This window comes from Muscardinus avellanarius, assembly GCF_963383645.1.
Source record: "Muscardinus avellanarius genome assembly, chromosome: 3".
NCBI lineage: Eukaryota > Metazoa > Chordata > Mammalia > Rodentia > Gliridae > Muscardinus > Muscardinus avellanarius.
Window position 1 is genome coordinate 138,186,406 of NC_137788.1, and position 20,764 is coordinate 138,207,169.

General features: G+C 42.8%; 1 protein-coding gene across 1 annotated transcript in view; it reads left to right on the top strand.

The window, feature by feature from the left end:
- Positions 1-17,414, top strand: part of NEO1 (neogenin 1) — a gene marked incomplete at both ends in the record, with an annotated part of 194,557 nt that extends 177,143 nt beyond the window's left edge. The window contains 6 exons of the mRNA XM_080692886.1: positions 3,692-3,930; positions 4,475-4,567; positions 9,315-9,473; positions 13,359-13,622; positions 15,892-16,028; positions 17,331-17,414. Coding sequence (XP_080549012.1) covers positions 3,692-3,930; positions 4,475-4,567; positions 9,315-9,473; positions 13,359-13,622; positions 15,892-16,028; positions 17,331-17,414 — 976 coding nt within the window. The remainder of the gene's footprint in view (positions 1-3,691; positions 3,931-4,474; positions 4,568-9,314; positions 9,474-13,358; positions 13,623-15,891; positions 16,029-17,330) is intronic.
- Between the last annotated feature and the right edge of the window lie 3,350 nt (positions 17,415-20,764).

Consider the following 20,764-nt stretch of genomic DNA (forward strand, 5'->3'; position numbering starts at 1 on the left):
ACTAAGTTGCCCAGGCTGGCCTCAAACCTGCAATCCTTCTGTCTCAGCCTCTTAGGTACTTGATTACAGATGTGTGCCATTGCACCCAACCTACATTTTTTAATAGGAAAAAAGCTTATAAAGACTAACTATGAAGAAAAATATTTTTTGTACAGCCATGTGATGTGTTTGCATTTTAAGCTAAGTATTGTTATGAAAGAATCAAAACACTACCCAAAAAAATGTTTATAAAGTAAAAAAGTACAGTAAGGTTAATTTATTGAGGAAAGAAAAATATTATTCATAAAGTAAGTGTAGCCTGCTTATACAATGTTTATAAAGGTTATGGTAGTAGACAGTAACTGGGCCTTTACATTCATTCACTGACTCACTGAGAAGCCACTTCCAGTCCTACATGCTATGTCCATGTTAAGTGCTCTGTACAAACATACCATTTTTATCTGTATTTTTTTCTGTACCTTTCATAGTACTTATTGTTATTATAATGACCTATGGTGTTCAATACAGTAACATAGAGTTTTGTAGCCTAGGAGCAGTAGGCTGTACCATATAGCCTGAATGTATAGGACACTATTCTATCTAGGTTTTTGTAAGTACACTCTATGACTTTTGCCTGATGACAAAGTCACCTAACAAGTTTCCCAGACATACCATGTTAAATGACATGTAACCGTATTTTAATAGAAAGTAGAAATTGATTCATCAAATAAATGTGTGTCGACTAGTCTTGGCAGGAAGAAGTGGCATGCTCAAAGGGGGGTTACAAAGCCATAGTTGGGGTTAGGGTAAACTGGACAGAGCTGTTCAGGGGCTAGCAGCAGTGATGAGACACTATCACCCTCAGTCCTCAAAAGGCAAGAAAAGAGAGCTGTTTCAGAGGACTGAAAAGAGAAGAGAGCTTTCTGACAGGAACATTTGTGGAGCTAGAAGAATGTTGCCCAGCAGAGAGAGATGGGAGAAGAAATACTTCCTATCCTCTAATCTCTTGCTAGCACCTTCTGTTGACCAAATCCAACTGGAAGCCAGGGCCAGGATTGCCAAGTAGATAGAATTTACTTAGCACAACCTCCCAAGTTTCACAGTCAAGGAGAAAAGAGATGAAAAGTAGAAGCTGTCCAGCATCTCCTTGGAGCACTGTCTATATATACATACAGCTAGCCAAGCACGCTGAGGTTTGTGGGCAGGCCTACAGCAAGCTGTGTCAAGCCAAGTGCCAGCCAAGGTGGAGAATACCATAAGCCTCTTATAAATGTAAGATTGGAAATGTTTTAGAAGAAGTTCTGTGAAGTATCAGGTTAGTGGGCTGGGGCTAGGGGTTGCTTTAATGAACAAGAAAGGATTGTTGATAATCATCTCATCATATTCACGGAGAAGTCAAATGGCTACTGACAACTCTGGGGTTTCAAGACTTGTTACTGACAGCCTAAGCATATAGCAAGCAGGTTCAGTTATGTAGTGCTTGATAACATTCTACACTCCCAAATTTGAGAGAATTCTTAACCCTAGATCACATTCAACTTCCATATCTGATCATCAAGATAGATGCAAAAAGCCAGGCATGATGGCGCACGCTTGTAATCCCAGTACTTGGGAGGCTGAGACAGGAGGATCTCAGGTTCATGGCCAGTCTCAGCTACTGAGTGAGGCCCTCAGCAACTTAATATACCCTGTTTCAAAATAAAGAATTAAAAACAATAGGGCTTGGAGTGTAACTCAAAGGTAGAATATTCCTGGATTATATCTCCAGTCCTGCAAAAAAAAAAAAAAAAAAAAAAAAAAAACAGAAAAAAAAAGATTCCCAAATTACCCCTAATAGCAAAAACATAAGAGATAATAAAGCTACTATAATTGCAGTATCCTAAAAGCTCGTAAGATAGATTTGCTCCATAAAAATAAAGAAGTTCATGTTTGTGTTTATGATTATCTTTCAGATTTGATCTCCTCAGGGCAAGAATGCATGTATATAATAATGATAAGTTTGTTTTCAGTATAAGGGCAGGTACAAGGTACTCTGTAACTGCTGCTAATAATTTATGTCATTTTCTGTAGGTTATGTGATATTTTAAAATCTCTTTCTTCTGTTTAAATAAAGAAGCTTCCCATTGCTTGCATTACATCACTTTTCCAAGAGAATGAGGGCTCCTTTTATATGCCTCCTGAACATTGCCTCTTGTAACTTTCCCTGTCTACTTTTGATTATGGAAAACTGTTTCACTTAAAAGCCTCAAAGACTATATTTTATCTACTCTAAAACTTTTTTGCAAGCTTCTTTATTTGGCATTTCATATTTATCTTTCTTTATACACTGCTTTAATATCTGGTTTTAGACATCTTGAGGTCTTTATTGAAGAGAATTTGAAAACCAAAATGACAAAAGAAGTCCTCAGTGCTTTAGGAGATTTCAAATTCGGGGTAAATAAAAATAAGACATTCAGTCTTCAGATTGACTAAGGAAATTAGTTGATAATAGACTCTGTACTCTTTTTGAATTTGCAAGATCTACAGATTTGGATCCCTTTGTTTAAAATAATTATATCAAGTCTTCAAAGGGCTTCCTCCTCTCCTTTCTCTAGTGGGCTGCTTTCTAAGTGTTTTATCAACCATTTAAAAATAGAAATGATCTTTTTTGTTGCTTTTCTTCCTCTCTAATATCTAATGTATCTCCCATTTAGACAGTAGCTGTTTATATCCTCTTAAAACCTCAAAGTCGATAGAGAATTTAGAGATTCTAACCCCTCATTGTTTCCCAACACATTCCCCTTAGCCCCCTCACTCTTAACAGATGACTGGGGCTTCTTCATGAAGAAGGTAAAAGTCATCAGATGATGTATCAATCTCTTTTGGGTTGCTATAGCAAACTACCCATGGCTGGGTACTTTACGAAGAAGTTTATTAGGTTCACGATTCTGAGAACTAAAGGGTTCAGATAAGGCCTGGTACTGGTGAGGACCCCATAACAACATGGCAGAGAAACAGATAGGTAACCAGTCGTGTGTAGAAGAGGGGCTAAAGGGGATTGACAGCCCTCCCTTACAATATCCTATTTTGTGGGGAACTAGCTTGGTCCTGTGAGAACTGCCTTAAATCTCTTCCAAATGTGATGCTCATAGTGACTTGATTTTGTCATTTTTACTTATTTTTTTTATCAATTGGAAACTTGTAGAGGAACCTTCTACTGTAGAAAATATTTGATTTTAAAAATGCTATCTTAATCTCTTAATGCTCAAGAAAAAAAAAGTAGTCACAGCCAGGCATGGTGGCGCATGCTTGTAAATCCCAGCATTCGGGAGTCTGAGATCGGAGGATCACAGTTCATGAACAACAGCCTCAGCTTCTAGGGAAGGCCCTCTGTAACTTAGTGAGACCCTGTCTCAAAATAAAGAATAAAAAACAGGGCAGGGGTTGTAGCTTGGAGGTCAAATGCCCATGTGTTCCATCCCCAGACCCACAGAAAGAAAAAAAGTCACAAGGCAATATTCAAGTATGCCCCAGTACAGTCTCTAAATATGTGTGGACAAGATGGAGATGTATCATTTACTCTTTCCAAAAATAACATCTTGCCAATTGTTATTGTTGTTTCTCCTGCCTTTACTTAAAACATCTTTCAGAAAGGCAGTTTTAATCAGTCAGGCTTTTTGACAAATATGATCAAAAGAATTACTTTTTAAAAACTTCTTAATTTTGTGCCCAGGAAACGAGCTGCCTGCAAATCAGTAAATGGCTCCCACAAGTACAAAGGGAACTCCAAAGATGTCAAACCACCAGACCTTTGGATCCATCACGAGAGACTAGAGCTGAAGCCCATTGATAAGTCTCCAGATCCAAACCCTATCATGACTGATACTCCAATTCCTCGCAATTCTCAAGATATAACACCAGTTGACAATTCTATGGATAGCAATATCCATCAAAGGCGGAACTCATATAGAGGTACCATTTTCAACGCAGTTTTTTTCCAAATATTAGGAGATTTTATTTCAATAACTATTTTGTAAGATTGCCTTAATTTGGTAATTCCTACAAGAGGTTGGGTTTAAAAAGATGTGCATAAAATTTGGTAAACATTTCATGAAGAATAGCTTGCATGTTATGGAGAGAGACTCTTTACCCATCAGGAGCACCTTTATAGATCTTTGACATCTCTCCTCAAGCTTCAGTCAAGCATTTGAGCCATCTAACCCATGTCGACATTGCATTCTGTCCCTTCCATTGGACTTCAGCTATCATTGCAGAGTTCAGATGTTCTTGGTCTGAATGCTCTTACAGCACCTCATGGATGCATGGTGGGCAGCATTGTGTCATCTGCCCTGATCTTCATCAGGGACTCTCCTGATTCTCTAATGCACAAATGCCTTGTCCCCCCTCCCTGCCCTGTGTCAGAGTCCCAAATCCCCCACTATAAATAGTTTACTGTTAAGGCTGCCCAGTGAGCTGGGGCTCACACTTGCAACTAACCTCCAGTATGATTGTCTAGGGCATGAATCAGAGGACAGCATGTCTACTCTGGCCGGAAGGCGGGGGATGAGACCAAAAATGATGATGCCTTTTGACTCTCAGCCACCCCAGCGTAAGTAAAAGTTTTTCTTCAGCACTGCCAGACCTTTCTTACCATGATGGGGAACAATTATAAATGATTACTTTTACTTCACTTGATCCTAATATAAGAGAGAATCTGTGACCAGTTGCCATATTTTGCAGTAAATATTTTTGAGACTGGCATCTTTAATTATGATAAACTAAAAGGCCAATTTCTACAGTCTCCCAGGAACAGTAACGTATCAATCTCCCTAAGTGTATAACATCTCCATAGGAGACCGATGGAGGTGTCCCTTGAGATGCATGGGTGTTTGCCACCTTCCTTTGGCTTCCTGACACAGTTGGTGTTGACGAACACCTTGTGACATTTTTATTTTTTGATTAATAGTTTATATTTTAGAGTTGCTTTAGGTTTGTAGCATAAGTTTTTGTTTTTGTTTTATTTTGGATTTCTGGGGGTTTTTTTTGGGGGGGGGGCATTTGTTTGTTTTGGTGCTGGAGATTGAACCCAGGAGCATTGCATTCCATCTCCAAGCTATATCCCCAGCCCTTTTTATTTTTATTTATTTATTTTAATTTTGAAATAGAGTCTTAAGTTGCTGTTAGCCTCAAACCTGCAATCCTGTCTCAGCCTCTCAAGTACTGGGATTACAGGCATGCACCACCACACCTGACTTATAGCATAGAGTGTGTGTGTGTGTCTCTGTGTGTGTGCGCGCGCTCGTGCGCGTGCACGCGCACGCACTACAGGGGATTGAACCCAGGTACATTCTACCTCTGAGCTACACTCCCAACCCTACATTTGATTCTGTTATTTTGAAACAGGGTCTGTTATTTGCCAAGGGCCTCAATAAGTAGCTGAGGCTGGCCACAAACCTATAATCCTCCTCCTGTCTCAACTTCCCAAATACTGGTATTAACAAGTGTGCGCCACCATGCCCAGTTTAGCATGGATTTATTTATTTATTTATTTGGTTTTGCAGTACTTGGGATGGAACCCCAGGGGCATTCTACCCCCAGCCCTATTTTTTATTCTTTATTTTGAAATAGGGTATCACTGTCGGGCGTGGTGGTGCACACTTGTAATCCCTGCGCTTGGGAGGCGGAGACAGGAGGATCGCGCAGGTTTGAAGCCAGCCATGCTGGCTTAAGAGACCCTGTTTCCAAATAAAAATGTATAAAAATTAGGTCTGGGAGTGTAGCCCAGAGGTAGAAGGGCTTCCAGGAAACCCAGTACCACACACACAAAAAAGAAGAAATTGGGTATCACTGAGTTGCAGAGGGCCTCACTAAGTAGTAGCTGAGGCTGTCCATGAACTGTGATCCTCCTGTCTCAGCCTCCCAAATGCTGGTATTACAAGTGTGTGCCACTATGCCCGGCAACATGGAATTTTTGAGGCAACATGTTTTAGTCTGATTTCACCCATCGCTCATTTTGATAAGCATAAAAATTGCCAAATCTAATTGTTATAATTCAAAATAAGTTACATGTTGTGATTAAAAATCCAAAATCAATGGGACAAACTGTTTTTCTCAAACTACTATGTCCTCTCCTTGGTATCTTTTTTCAAGACAGAGAAACCTTTCAGACTAGCTGACACTGTGGAGCGTCTAGTTAAGGGGGTGTTCAGCCATCTCTGTATCAACAAATTATAAGATTTTAATAGCTGTGGATGTTCTACACACAGGGGTATACCATAACATTCTTTTCTTAGTAAAGCTCCTCTCATCTACCCTTCTGGTAGAACCTCAGAGCATGCAGATGTATACCCTGCCCACACAGTGCATCAACATGTAAGACCCCAGATTTTTTTTTTTTTTGATACTGGGGTTTGAACTCAGGGCTTCTATATGATAGGAAAGAACTCTACCACTGAACTACATCCCCAAGTCCTTTATTGTATTTTGATATGGATTCTCATTATATGGCCCAGGTTGGCCTCAAGTTTTAGATCCTCCTCTCTCAGCCCCAGAGCAGCTGGAATTACAGGCATGTCATCCTAGTACTTGGAAGGCTGAGACAGGCAGATCACAGGTTTGAAGCCAGCCTCAGCAACTTGGTAAGGCTCTCAGCAACTTAGTAAGACCCTATTTCAAAATTAAAAACTAAAAAAGGGGCCTGGGGTATAGCTCAGGGGTAGAATGCCTCTGAGTTCAATCCCCAAAACCACCACCGCACAAAAAAAAATCATCTCTGAAAGAGTAAGGCCCTATTCATTCATTGATAGGTAATTTTATACAAAGTAATTTATGCTTGAGGTACATAGGAAAAAATGTCCGAACTTGGAAGCTTATAGGGGAAAGAAAAAACATGGTTTTCCTCTTTTAAGAGGTCACCTAAACCAGGGCCCCTAGGTTTAAAGACATAAATGTCTGAAAAGAGTAAATTAATTTGTCCCAGTTTTTTTTTAACTTATAAGAAGATAGTAGTTTGCCTGCCTATTTGTTTGCTTTGTGTAAGACTTCAGTTCCCATCTGAACTGGCTTTTTAAGCTTATAAAGTTTGACTAGATTTATTACATTTAATATGTTAAAAAAGATACATTAAGAAAAAAAGATACATTATCCTCCTAGTTGACATTTTTTACTTTTTACTTTTTAATGATGCTAAAGTAATATGCACTATTAGACAATATATCATTTGTGCATCAACACAGGTGGGATTTTTTAATTAAAGAATCTGAAATTAGGTGCCCAGATGCACATGTGGGCTTCAGGTTTTGAGAGAGCCTTTTTTTTTCCTTTTTTTTTCTTTGTTTTTTCTATTTTGTTTTTCTTTTTTGGTGGTACTGGGGTTTCTGGAAACCCTTCTACCTCTGGGCTACACTCCCAGACACCTATTTTTATATTTTTTTAAATTTGGAAACAGGGTCTCTTACACCAGCAAGGCTGGCTTTGAACCTGCGCAATCCTCCTGTCTCCGCCTCCCAAGCACAGGGATTACAAGCATGCGCCACCACGCCCAGCTTGAGAGAGCCTTTTTCAAAACCCACATGGCTACCGTATTTTTATAAGCTGGCATTCCATGAGCTCAGGAGTCTGAGATGGGTCTGGGGCCATGTACACATCATCCACCTACCCTGGTCTGCAAAGACAACATTGCTAGGAAGGGCTTGCTAGCATTGGAAAGAGGTCCAGTCCAAGGCTGTGCACAAAAACATAGCTTTCAGATTCAGCTACCAGCTATTGATTGTCTACTATAGTCTAGGCAGGCACATTCATGTTTTACTTTTTATTTACTTACTTGGAAACACTACAAATGCCCATTTAAAAATCCACTCTTTTTGTTTGTGAAAGTCCTTTATACCTAGAACATTTTCAGACTGTACTTAAGTCAAAATCAGGAGGTTTATTTCTTCTCTCAGCCTGGATTCGGAAAATGCTAACCGCAGCATCTCCCTTCTTCAAGCTACCTCGTGAGGAGATGCTGACTTCCAGGCTCTCCAGAGAACCCTCCTTAGCCGTCTTTTCTGGGTTATATTTTTACTCCCATGGACATCCTAGAGCCTCCGGTCCCTGAGAGCAGTGCATGAGAGAAAGCCCCCTTTTTGTTAATCTGGCCTTGAGTGGTAGAGGGGCAGGGGTATTTCAGGTCCCTAGGTTGGACCCTAATGCCTCTGCTTGCTTGCAACATGGTCAGGACAGGAGATTACTGGAGGATAAAAGTATCCATTTCAACATTCATTTAAGTAATGTTGCATCACTTCACAAAGATCTGGACCTGGCAGAACCTGGCAACAAAAGACATTCTACTAGGCTACAAACACCTAATTAAGTTTTGCCATAAAGTTCATGAAGCCTTTACTTACAGAGAGAAAAAAAAATCCTAGAGTTTCTAGTCTAGTTATCTTGATTTTAAACATTCTGTTTCTATGGCTATTCTAAGGGAGTATCTAAGAAAAAGCAATTCCCCAAATCTGGGCTTCTGATACTGTTTCTTTGTTTACATTTCCAAAATTATACATGAAGACTTACTAAAGAGGCTAAATAGAATCTCTGAGTGGAACTTAGGTTCTTTAGCTAAATGCAATAAATAATTTTTAGCCAGCATGGTAAAGAAAGGAGAAATTAGTAAAAGTCTTTTATATTTTAAAATACAGATGGGTATAGCCAAGACCCCAAACTGGAAGCAATTGGAGATGGTGCCATAGGACTGTAGTTTGTGCTCTTAATACTAGAGTTAAATTTCATTTACATTCCTGTTAAGGTATCAACTAATTAAACTGCTACTCATTTGTTAATACTGTTACATGCCTCTTTCAGAAAATAAAAATTAGAATGAATTCAGGCTGTACTCAAAGGAGAAGAGACTACTCTTTCTTTAGCAAGACAAAAAAATCACAAAAGCCTAAGCCATTATTTGTTTGCTTACGGATTTATGTTTGGTGACATATTCAAATAGATATTGTAATAACCCAGGTAATCCTTATTTGTAATAGAAGAATCAGAATATATAGATAAGCCAAAAAATATTTTTTTAATCCTGACCACTGTGCAGAATAAACAGTTAACATTTTAGCATATATTCTTCAGACTTTTTTCTATACATACGTAGATGTATGCATAGGAGTGTTTTCATTTGTTAAAACAAATGTAAAATCAATAACTCATTGTCCGAACAATAGCTCATTGTCCAAGTCTTGCCAGCTGCCACCAATAGCCAAGGGAGTGACTGGGTGGTATGGAAGGTGGGAAGGGGTGGCTTTGCTCTTAAACTGTGATTTGTGTGTGTCTGTGCAAGCATGTTAAGCATTTCTCTGTCTTGTGTTCATTCACAGCTGTGATTAGTGCCCATCCCATCCATTCCCTCGATAACCCTCACCATCATTTCCACTCCAGCAGCCTCGCTTCTCCAGCTCGCAGTCATCTCTACCACCCGGGCAGCCCATGGCCCATTGGCACATCCATGTCCCTTTCAGACAGGGCCAGTTCTACAGGTGAGAGATGAGGGTCGAGCTCAGGTGCAACGCTTCCAAGAGTTGGCAAGCAGGAATGGGGGAAGCACTTGCCCTGCTGAGAATTGTTCAGTGTTATTTACTTACCATTTCTGTGACTGGCTCAAATTTGTTTCTGGATAGTTCACCACATCCTTCTCCCTAAGCTTTAAGTGTTCAGTGTATGGTGCCATTTTAGTAAAAACAGCAAAAATGTAAGTCATATAAGTATCTGTTATTCCAAAACTTATATCTTAATTCATTTTTTTCCAACATGTTTATTTTTTTTTCTTACTCCTCCAGTTTGAAGGGAAAACACCAAGTGGATGCCAGCTGTCGCCTTTGCCTCCCAGTCACCTGGCAATGGGAAGGCCCTGGGGCAGCTGTCATACACAGATTACCCGCGTCAGACCAGCATGCAGGGCCCTGCAGCCCCAGCCACTTTGAGTTTGTGCTCACTGTAAACCTCAGGTTGCCTAGTGGATTATGAAAATTGGGAAGGGATGCACATCTCAAAAAATAGGAACTTAGCATAATAATCTGCATTGTATCTAAAGAACACATTGCTGGACAAATGTCCCAGTTTCAAACTCTTAAGAAACAGCATTATCAAACAGTTTTGAGGAAATAATGAAAGTGAGGGGACACTAAGTAGAATTAATTTTATTGTTCCTCAATTTCAAATTTTCATTCTTTCAAATCTATTAACTTCTTATAGATACAACATTATTTGAAACTTCCCTATTAATAGTTATCCTATTACTGGTATAACTAAGTTTTTGTGGTTCTGGGAAATAAGGAAATTTCAGGTGAGATCCATTTTAAAAGAACCTCAAAACTTCATGCTTAGAAGTTTGGTTTAACATTCCCATCTCTTTAACTTTTGATTGATGATAAATGTACCTAGAATACGATCAAAGCTTTATTTAAGGAATGCCTATTAACCCCCAACATTGTCTGCTCTGGAAACTGTTATTTGGTTTGGAAAATGGCTACATAAATCTATGTTTCAGTTTGGCCTTCCTACTTATCTCCCTCCAAATCCAGGTCTGGAGTTCTGTCTTTAAGGAAAAGTGGTTTTAGGGATAGACAGTTATTCCAGCCAATTGCATGGAGAACCAAAGTCTGCCTCACATAGTTTCAAACAGAACAGAGCACCAGAAAGCAGCTCTCCAAACTTGTTCTTAGAAAGGAGGTTTTTTTTGCCCAACCCTGCTTCTCAATTCTAAAGGCTGAAGAATCCCACTCTCTAGGATATGAGCCAGCCTGAGTAGATGGCAGGCTCTCTCAGTCAAATTAGCTCCCTCCTCTCTCATCCTGGACTAGGTGGGGCTTAGGAAGTAGAAGTATGACTAGTCCCACCAGGCCCTCTTCCAAGCTGTTCAGTGTTGAAAAAGTTCCTTTCTGTATAGATCAAAGCAGAACGTAGAGAATAGAAAAAAAGTAATTATTTGCTTACTGAAGGATTTTGCCTATGTGATTAGGGATAAAAGAAGGTAAAACTAGCTGGGTGTGGTGGCACACACTTGTAATCCCCACGCTTGGGAGTCGGAGACAGGAGGATTGCGCTGGTTCAAAGCCAGCCACGTTGGCTTAAGAGACCCTGTTTCCAAATAAAAATATAAAAATAGGTCTGGGAGTGTAGCCCAGAGGTCAAAGGGCTTCCAGGAACCCCAGTACCATCAAAAAAAAAAAAAAAAGGTAAAACTAAAGTGATCAATTTACTGAAAATGGATTTGGAAAATAGAGCCGCTGTCTAGAAATGGTCCTAGCTCTCACTATTGTACTTTCCCATTCCCTTGCATCTCTGGAGCTCAGAGTGTTGCCACAGCCCTAGGTCTTGGGGCTGGGCAGTCCCTGCTCCAAGGGCTTTTATTGTATCACTGCTGCTTGACACAGGAAGAGCACTTTCCCCTTGTCCAAGCACTTGGCCACTGTAACTTTGTATCTTTAACAACTGAGAGGTAAGTCAGGAATTATGCCCCTCACCAAAACATTCTATTCACAGCTTAGCATCTTAGTCAGCTTAGGTGTTGGACCATATCTGGGAGCAGTCCTTGTGGAGAATAGAATGTGCCTGTAGCCCCTAGAGTCATGTAGGAAACTGGCTTTCCTTTCTTGCCTTTCCCACCATCTCTTAGTTAAAGGAGTTGTGGTAGGCCTGTGTGCCCAGCGCTGACCTGCCGCATCTGCCAGTGCCTGCTGACCTAGTCATGTCTGGACACCAGTTCCTTTTTCCCCTTCCTTCTCTTCCTAACCAGTTCTCACCCGAGCCAGCATCACAGACAGCAGCCAGCAGCTCCCCAGCCATGATGATGACTGGCTTGAGCAAGCTGGGAAGCCTTAGCCCAACCTTTTAGAGGCTCAGAAGCAAGCAAGCCTGTAGGGGTCACAATAGCTAGGCACCCTCGGGAGGCATATCCATCCCTCACACCTAAGACACAAGACCTTTAAGCTAAGGAGTTAGCGCCCATGGCTTAGCTCCTCAGAGCCCAAAGGGACAGACTCCTTGCCACCTCACAGAGGCAGGGAAGGTTGGATTTCTGCAGATTGCTTATTGCATTGCTGTGAAGGTTTGAGAGCTAGGAGTCAGAAAATGTCCTCAGGCTTCCTGGTGCAGCCTGTTGCCCATGTTGATGCCTCCATGTCTCTCTTCCAGAGGGGTAATGCTCTGCCCTGCTCATACCATGTAAAAGTCTTCCTTCCTGAGCTAGTGCCCTGGCCTTGGTGCCACCCCACAGGGCGGGGAGAGATGGCCTGGGCCAGGGCAGGGCAGGACTGTGTGATGCTTCAGCAGCAGGGCATAGGAGCCAGAATACAGCAATTCAGTTTCTGCCACTGGTTCTGCATCCACGGGTGGCTTGTGTACTTACCCTCCCAGTGTCTTCCAAGTTACTCTGAGGAATGAATGAAAAAAAATATAACATTTAGCATAGTGCCTGTTATAGAGTAAGCTACAAGAAAAAGAACTTTATTATTCAAGCATTATGTTCAGCTCCTTGTATACACTTAATTTAATCTTCAATGAATTATGCATTATTCTTTCTGTTTTGTAGAAGAAGACATTTAAGTCTCAGAGATTGACTGACTGTCAAATTCACCCAGCTGGTATGCCAAGCCTAAAATGCAAGTGTCTGGCCCTAGAGCCAGACCCTGCCGTGCTGCCTTCAGGAGAATTCCGCCCCTTTTATCACATTCTTTGAGATTGTTACCATGTTCTTTCTCAGTCTTCCCTTTTCTGAGCTGGTCTACCCCTATTTCTTTCTCTGGACCAAAACACCCTTCATTTGGCATGATTTCTCTTTCCATATTGGGGATTGAACTGAGGGTCCAGCCTGTGCTAGGCAAGCACTTTACCACAGAACCACACCCGAGCCTTGCCATGATCTTAGAGCTGACTACAGACCTGAGCTGTTTGCTTGTCCTCTTCACTTGGGCAGTGGGGCTGTTGCTCTAGTGAAGACAGAGCCATGTGTGGTCTCTGGTAACCATGCAGGGCCGGTGGTGTTGGCCTCCCGTGCAGTACCCAGCCAGCCTTGGTAACAGACATGGTTGTCTACTAAAGATCAGGTTCTAAGACTATCAATCCGTAAGTGTAATTTTAAACTTTCTTTTTTGTTCATCATTAAACAATAGTTTCAGTAACCTTTATATGCATTTCATAGTAAATATTAAAAAAAAACTCACAATAACTGATTGAGGACAGGATTGTTTGGGACTCTTAGTCTGTTCTTAGTCCTGACAGGGGGTTCTAATCCATGTTCTTTTGGACTAGCACTGATCCCAAGTATTTGTTAAACTGGTTTAGGGGACCCCCCAGAAGTAGCCAAGACCCTGGGTGTATTTAACAGTAAAAGAAGTGCTAACATTTAGGCTTTCCTGCTATAGAATCTGTTCGAAATACCCCCAGCACTGACACCATGCCAGCCTCCTCGTCTCAGACGTGCTGTACTGATCACCAGGATCCTGAAGGTGCTACCAGCTCCTCTTACTTGGCCAGCTCCCAAGAGGAAGATTCAGGCCAGAGCCTCCCCACGGCCCACGTTCGTCCTTCCCACCCATTGAAGAGCTTCGCTGTGCCAGCAGTCCCACCCCCTGGACCTCCCACCTATGATCCTGCATTGCCAAGCACCCCATTACTATCCCAGCAAGGTGAGTGGAGACAACAGACCACTGAAGGGACCCTTTGGCTCAGGCTTGGGACAAGAGTCAACCCTTCTTTGGGGGAAGAACAAAGTGTATAACCCCTAAAACTTTTCCTAGTAGTTTTAGAGTGGTTGTGTCTCATTGTCCCACTCAGATCAAACCAGAGAATGTTTTGGAGAGCAAGCACTGACCTTTAGAATCATGTTTTATGTGTAAATCCTTGGTGGTAAAACTCAGTGGGTTGGGTGTGAGCAAGAGATCGAATCTACCTTAGCCCCCCGGGATCTCCTACTCCATAAGATGCCTACAAGCTAGAGAAGGGCCAGGGAGGCCGGTGGTTGAGATGAGAAGGAGCCTCAGAAAGGGAGGGAGGAGAGTCCTAGGAAGGAGGTCATTTGCCTGAGTTCACACAGCTCAGCCACAAACCCAGGCCCCTCTGTCTCCCTAGTCTCTTCCATATCACTGTCTATTATGATAGTTCATTTTACAATAGTTTGTGGTTCTCAAACTTCTTGGTCTACTGGGTATCCTAAAAGCTATCAAGAACACAAAAGAGGTCTTTTTTTTTTTTAACATAGGTTATATCTATCAATATCTACTATATTAGAAATTAAAACCAAGCAATTTTTAAAATGTTTCATTCACTTAAAAATAGTAATCAGTCTGTTATGTTAAGATTAATAACATTTCTATGAAAAGATAACTACTTTTCAAAAAATGTGTGAGAAGATGTCATTGTCTTATTTCAAAACTCTTATGTCTGGCTTAATAGAAGACAGCTGGGTCCTTCTGTCTGCTTGTATTCAATCTGTTTCATATGTTGTATTGTTGAAATGTAAGAAGAGAAGGTGGCCTCACAGATATAAAAATACTCTTCCTTTTGCCAAGAACCACAGATAATTGTGGATATTCTTTTTTGATGCTATAGAAAAACTCAACAAGTTGTAATTTCTTAAAGGTTTGCTTTTAATGTGGGATCTGAAACAATATCCATGAACTTACACCTTGTTCTTTTTGTCAGAGTCCATTAGTCCTTGTTGCATCTTGAATACATAACAAAATGGAAAATATTGGCTTGCTCACTACCTTAGCACCTCCTCCAGATAGTTATACATTTTTATTCAGTATCTAAAAAACACGTTCATTAACACCACCAAGGTATTTAAATAATTAAGAAACTGCCAAGTCAGGTGGCAGATACACGTTTTTCAAAACTAATTTTCACTTAAAACTTGAATTTTATAATTGGCAGTAAACAGTATCCATTGTTTTCCTTGAATTGAAGGGCTCGCTTAATTTAATTTCTTGAAAAAGTCTTAATGAACCATTTTTCAGTCGTTCTTGACTCAATGGTGGTGTTGTATGATAAGAACAGGAGTTCATCCCATCTCACCTGTCCCTAGTGCTTTTCTGTGGATAGCATAGTACTTGGCTGTACAGCAGAAGTACTTTCTGCATTCTTTCCATTTTGTCACATATGATATTTAAAAGATGTGTAATCAAGTGTCAAGTTTGTGTGTGTGTGTTTTGTTGTTGTGGTGTTTTGTTTTGTTTTGTTTTGTTTTGTTTTGTTTGGTGGTACTGGGGTTCCTGGAAACCCTTCTACCTCCGGGTTACACTCCCAGACACCTGTTTTTTATATTTTTATTTGGAAACAGTGTTTCTTAAGCCAGCAAGGCTGGCTTCGAACTTGCGCGATCCTCCTGTCTCTGCCTCCCAAGCGTGGAGATTACAAGCATGCGCCACCACGCCCGGCAAGTGTCAAGATTTAATAAGATAATTTTTGCCATCTCATTAAGAGTGATCTTAAGTGAAACTCACTTTCTTGATTTTTGTTTGATTCTTTTAACTATAAATGCATGTCAGTGACTTGACAGATTGGTGCCACTGCCTTAACTTGTGCTAAGACTCTAGTGGTTTCACCCACTGTTACTTTGGCGCCCTCCTTGAAAAGGCAACACTGTAAAAAGGCAAATGATATCTTCATGGTATTATGAAGAGTTTTGACCTCCCAGAAATTCTGCAAGGGTTCTATAAACCACACTTTGAGAACAACTGGACTAGGATACTAGTTTTCTAAAGCCAGTGGAATATTTTCTCTGGCCTCTTGAATTTCTTGCTGCTTCCTTCCTCTTCTCTGGTTCTAGTAACTTTTCTGACCAGGATCCCTGTACTGTACGTCTCTCACACCAAAGCAGCATTTGAGCGTTATGCTCCTTAGTGAGGTCTGGGAGTGCAGCCTTGGCCACAGCCTGACAGTGCCCTTTCCCCTCAGCTCTGAACCATCACATTCACGCAGTGAAGACAGCCTCCATCGGGACTTTAGGAAGGAGCCGGCCTCCTATGCCAGTGGTTGTTCCCAGTGCCCCTGAAGTGCAGGAGACCACAAGGATGCTGGAAGACTCCGAGAGTGTAAGTTCATGGGCCATCAGCCCAGCCACAAGGTCTAGGTGCATGTCCCAGGGCCTGCAAGTGTGTGATCAAGCTGATGTTCTATACAGGCCCTGGCCTCACCACCCAGAGGTGGGAAGCAAACTCACTCATTTCCTCACTCATGTTTTGAGCATCTCCTCTGAGCCAGGAGTATGTTAAGAGTTTGGTCTACTTACACACACACATAGACACACACATATTTTTCTCTATGTTAAGAGTTTGGTCTACTTACACACACACACACACACACACACACACACACACACACACACACACACACACTTTTCTCTCAGTCCTTCAGTTCTGTCCCTTCTGCCCGGCCCTTTCTTCTTGCTTTGAAACATGTGTGTGTTCTCTCACCCCTCAGTTCTGCTTTGTGACCTTTTTCAAGTAGGGAGGTTGGAGAAGTGCCTGGGAGGTCGCACTCAAAACAAACTCACCTGGTCTTTCAGCTCTCAAGTAGCCAGGTACGGTGGCAAACACCTCTAATCCAAGCTGTTCAGAGGCTGAGTCAGGAAGACCATAAGTTCAGGGTCCCCCTTGACAACCTGGGAAGACTCTGTATCAAAAAATAAAATGAGCCGGGCGTGGTGGCGCACGCTTGTAATCCCCGCGCTTGGGAGGCAGAGACAGGAGGATCACGCAGGTTCGAAGCCAGACGCGTGCGCTGGCTTAGGAGACCCTGTTTCCAAATTTTAAAAAATGTAAAAATAGGTCTGGGAGTATAGCCCAGAGTTAGAAGGGCTTCCAGGAACCCCAGTACCACCAAAATAAACAAATAAATAAATAAATAAATAAATAAATAAATAAATAAATAAATAAATAAATAAAATGGGTGGGGCATGTAGCTCAGTGGTAGGGCACCACTGGGATCAATTCTCAGTACCACACACACAAATAGTACCAATAAGTATGTCTGCATCTGCATTTTCAGGAATAGGATTCTCTATTCAAGAGAAAAACTTGGGCCCAGAGATCAAGAACATCCTAACAGTCTTAACTGTGGTAAAGACCTAGAAGGGGCAGGTAGCAGGACCATGGGCCTGTTGGGCCATTGTGACCTGGGGAGTGTGTGTTGGAAGAAAGGCATTGTCCAGTGTCAATAAATAACATCTTAGTGGCCTCTTAGAGACCTCTGACGTTCTGAGCCAGCTTGGGTTTAGTGGGCCAGGCCTTGAGAGCAGGTGTACCGCTAGCCACCTATGCTCTGACCCGCCTTAGGCTTTCCTTCCTAAACAGCTCCTCTCATCATGCCCAGTAACAGTGTTCTCCTTCCTGTAGAGCTATGAACCAGATGAGCTGACCAAAGAGATGGCCCACCTGGAAGGACTAATGAAGGACCTTAATGCCATCACGACAGCATGACAGCCTTCACCAGGACAGGACTCCAAGCTCAAGACTAGAAGTATTGGAACTTAGCCTTGAAAACAAGGAATTGTACAGAGTACGAGAGGACAGCACCTGAGAACACAGTGAACCAGCAGACCAGCCCGCGCCGCCTGGGCCAGCTCCAGCCCGGCCACCTGCCTTCTCCTGGTCAGCCTGCAAGACGCCTGTGTCAGGGCAGCTTCCCTTTGCCTGCTCATCCCTGCAGGACTGGGCACCATGGGCCAAATTGTGTCCAGGGAAGAGGCGAGAAGTGCCACCTGAATTTCACTTTGTGATCAGGCTGTGTCTTTGTGCTGCAGCGGCATCACCTTTATGGAGTGTAGACATTGGCATTTATGTACACTTTTATTTGTGTCCTATTTTATTTTACCTTAAAAAAAAAACACTATCAAAAACGAAGGAAGTCGTGGTGTTCTCCACAAGTGGTTGACATTTGACTGCTTGTTCCAGTTATGTATGGAAAGTCATTGACAGTGTGGGTTGTTTCAGGGGTTGGCTTGTTTTGGGTTTTATTTTAATTTTTTAATTCTGAGACATTGCATCCTCTACCAGCTGTTATTCATCACTTTGAGGGGGAGGAAATATTGCATTGCTGTTTGTAAGTTTTTTTATTATTTTTTTATTATAATTATTAAAGGCCTGACTTTCTCCTCTCATCACTGTGAGATTACAGATCTATTTGAATGAAATGTAACATTGAAAAGACTTGTTTGTTGCTCTCTGTGCAGATTCAGTATTGGGTGGGGGGCTGAGGGTTGGGAGTAGGAAGTGAGGGGCTCCTGAGGTCCTGTGAATGTTCCAGTCATTGTACTTTCTTCCAGAAGCCTGCAGAGAATGGAAGCATCTTTTTTATTGTCCTTTCCTGGCATGTCCGTCTTATTATCGCCACATTGCAACTGGAGTCATTTGGATCTGGTTAAAAATTCTTCTGTGCAATAGGTGGGTGTGAGGATTTAGTGGCCCCGGTGTCTGGGTCCTATCCTAACAGGAATGTCATGCAGAGGACCCCTGTGTGCTGTGTTTTAATTGCACGAATGAGGCCGAGTCGAGCAAGAGCCTGGCCCTATTTCTTACATCAGCACAGGGTAGAGACCATTGCCTCCTGCTGTCAGAGATTCCATTTGGGAGGTTGAAAGTTAAGCGAGGAGCTTTGTTTCCACATAGGACTCCCGCTTCCCTGGAGCCTGTCCTCAGCCAGGCTAGCCTTGCCTCCACGTTGCAGGGCCCTTCCAGAGAAGCTCCAACAAGGGCAGGGCAGGAGCCACAGGGACAGAGGCAGTAGATAGGGTCAACAGAGGCATGGTCCCCTCCATCTCAGCAGCTCAGCAAGCCCTTGCCAGAATAGGGTGGCAGGAAGATTGAGGTGTGCTGAAAGCTGGCCACACACAGAAGCTTTTGCCTTTGCAAAGAGTTCTTGGTCCTTTCCTTAAAAAGGTAAGAAGCTGAGGTAAATTCTTGTTTTTTGAATCTTAAGAATATATGGTGAAAATAGAAGATTCTTCCCTGGGCATCTTCTCCTGCTTTTCAACAGATCCCCAGAAGACACTGTAGATGGTAGATCGGGCTTGAGTTCTGTGCCCAGTAAGACTGCTGGGACCACCAGTGGGTGCCCAGCCTACCTGCCCCAAGGCCTCAGCCCCGCCTGGGCCTCCCAGGTGCCCCACAGGCTACAGAGATGCCGCCAGCCTTTGAACATGGGTTATTTTACCCTTTTTTAGGTCCTACTGTACATTTGCTTTTCTACAAGATGAACTCTTTGCATTTAAGGCAGGGTGGGAGGTGGTTCAAGGTGCAATGCTGGAGCTCCTGCTGCCCTGCTGTGGTCATAGGGTGGTGCCAGGTGAAATTCTTTAAACAGTACATTTCAACTGATCCTGAAAAGAACAGGCAGAGCATTCTGGCCATCAGGAGGGCTAGATTCCCCACAGACTGTCTTACCTTTTGCCCAAAGAACACACTGGGGTATTTAGGGCATTCCCTCCCATGAACCCTGGCACTTCTGTTACCTCAGGGCCTTCATACCTGGATACTGCCACAGAATTGGGTGAGGTAGGGGAGGGACCTATTTTTAAATAAAGTAACTCTTCAAAGTTGGGGGATTTTTTAAAATTTAAACAAAAATCAAAGCTCTGTATTGTACCTTTCACAATTTAATACATTTTCTTACATTTTCCTGTGATTTTTGAAACTAAATCATGTGTGTCTCGTCATGTCCCAGTAGAGCTGCTGCCCAGCAGTTTCCTTCAGGAGGATGTGGCTCAAAAGTGTCTGTTGCCTTGCTGCCTGCGGAGGGGCCTGGAGGACTGCTGGGGCTGGGCTCTGTATGCATTTGTTTGGCCTTTTCTGTAGTTGATGCTGTAAACTCTATGCTTTTTAAAAACAATTTCATGTTTTTATTTAGTATTGGAAATCCAATACACTTTTTTAATCCAACTCTGGTCTGGTCTGGTCAAATAGTTATTTTCCCTTTGCCTTAAAACAATCAAGGGGCCCTTGATTCCACCCTCTAATTGTCTTCCCTATTGTCCTTGCAACTATAAAGCCAGGCCTTCTAAGAGGGACCCGGGGAGGAGCGGCAGGTAAGCCAGGTGTGTGACTATCCACCGGCCCCAAAGAGGAGTACTGTCCCTGTCCCTGGCCTGCAGTCGCTGCTCTGTATTAACTGAGAAGCCAGCAGAACGGCAAGTGGACCTGGCAGCAGAGCGCAGCAGCCCTGGCTGGTGTACAGCCAGGTGCCGCCTCAGGGCTGCCCTTCCCATGCCCAGCTCACCACCCAGGTGCGACATGGGGTAGGGAAGACCGCCCTACCCTCCCACCACAACCTCTCTGAGATTCCTCATGGTGGCCCGGGATCTGGGCCACAGGATAGTGGAGACATAGCCACAGGTGCCATTCCTGTTTGCAGTAGACCAAGAGATGGGTCCAGAGGCCAGTGTTGCTCAGCCCCTGTGGTCCATCTGTTCTTCTGCTAGTCTGGACTCAGGAAACCCCGGTCTCGTCATTTCTAGAAGCAGTGCCCTGATGGCCTCAGGAGGAAATCAGCTCCCAGACCTCGCTCTGCTCACGTCCACAGCCTCCTGGTCCAGAGTCACATGGCCTGAGGCACCTGCTGCCCCAGCCACAGAAGGCCAGTTTGCCTTTGCGCCTGGGTACCTTCTCACTGTTCCTGTGCCGCCAGCACAGCGCCTGCCCATGTTGCCCCTCCACATCCCTAGGTGGAGCTCTTGGCGCATTTTACAGTAATAAATCTGAGTCTCTCCACAGGCCTATGGGCTCATTAGGGACCAGAGAATTTCTCATTATTCCAAGTACCTGGTACAGAGGCA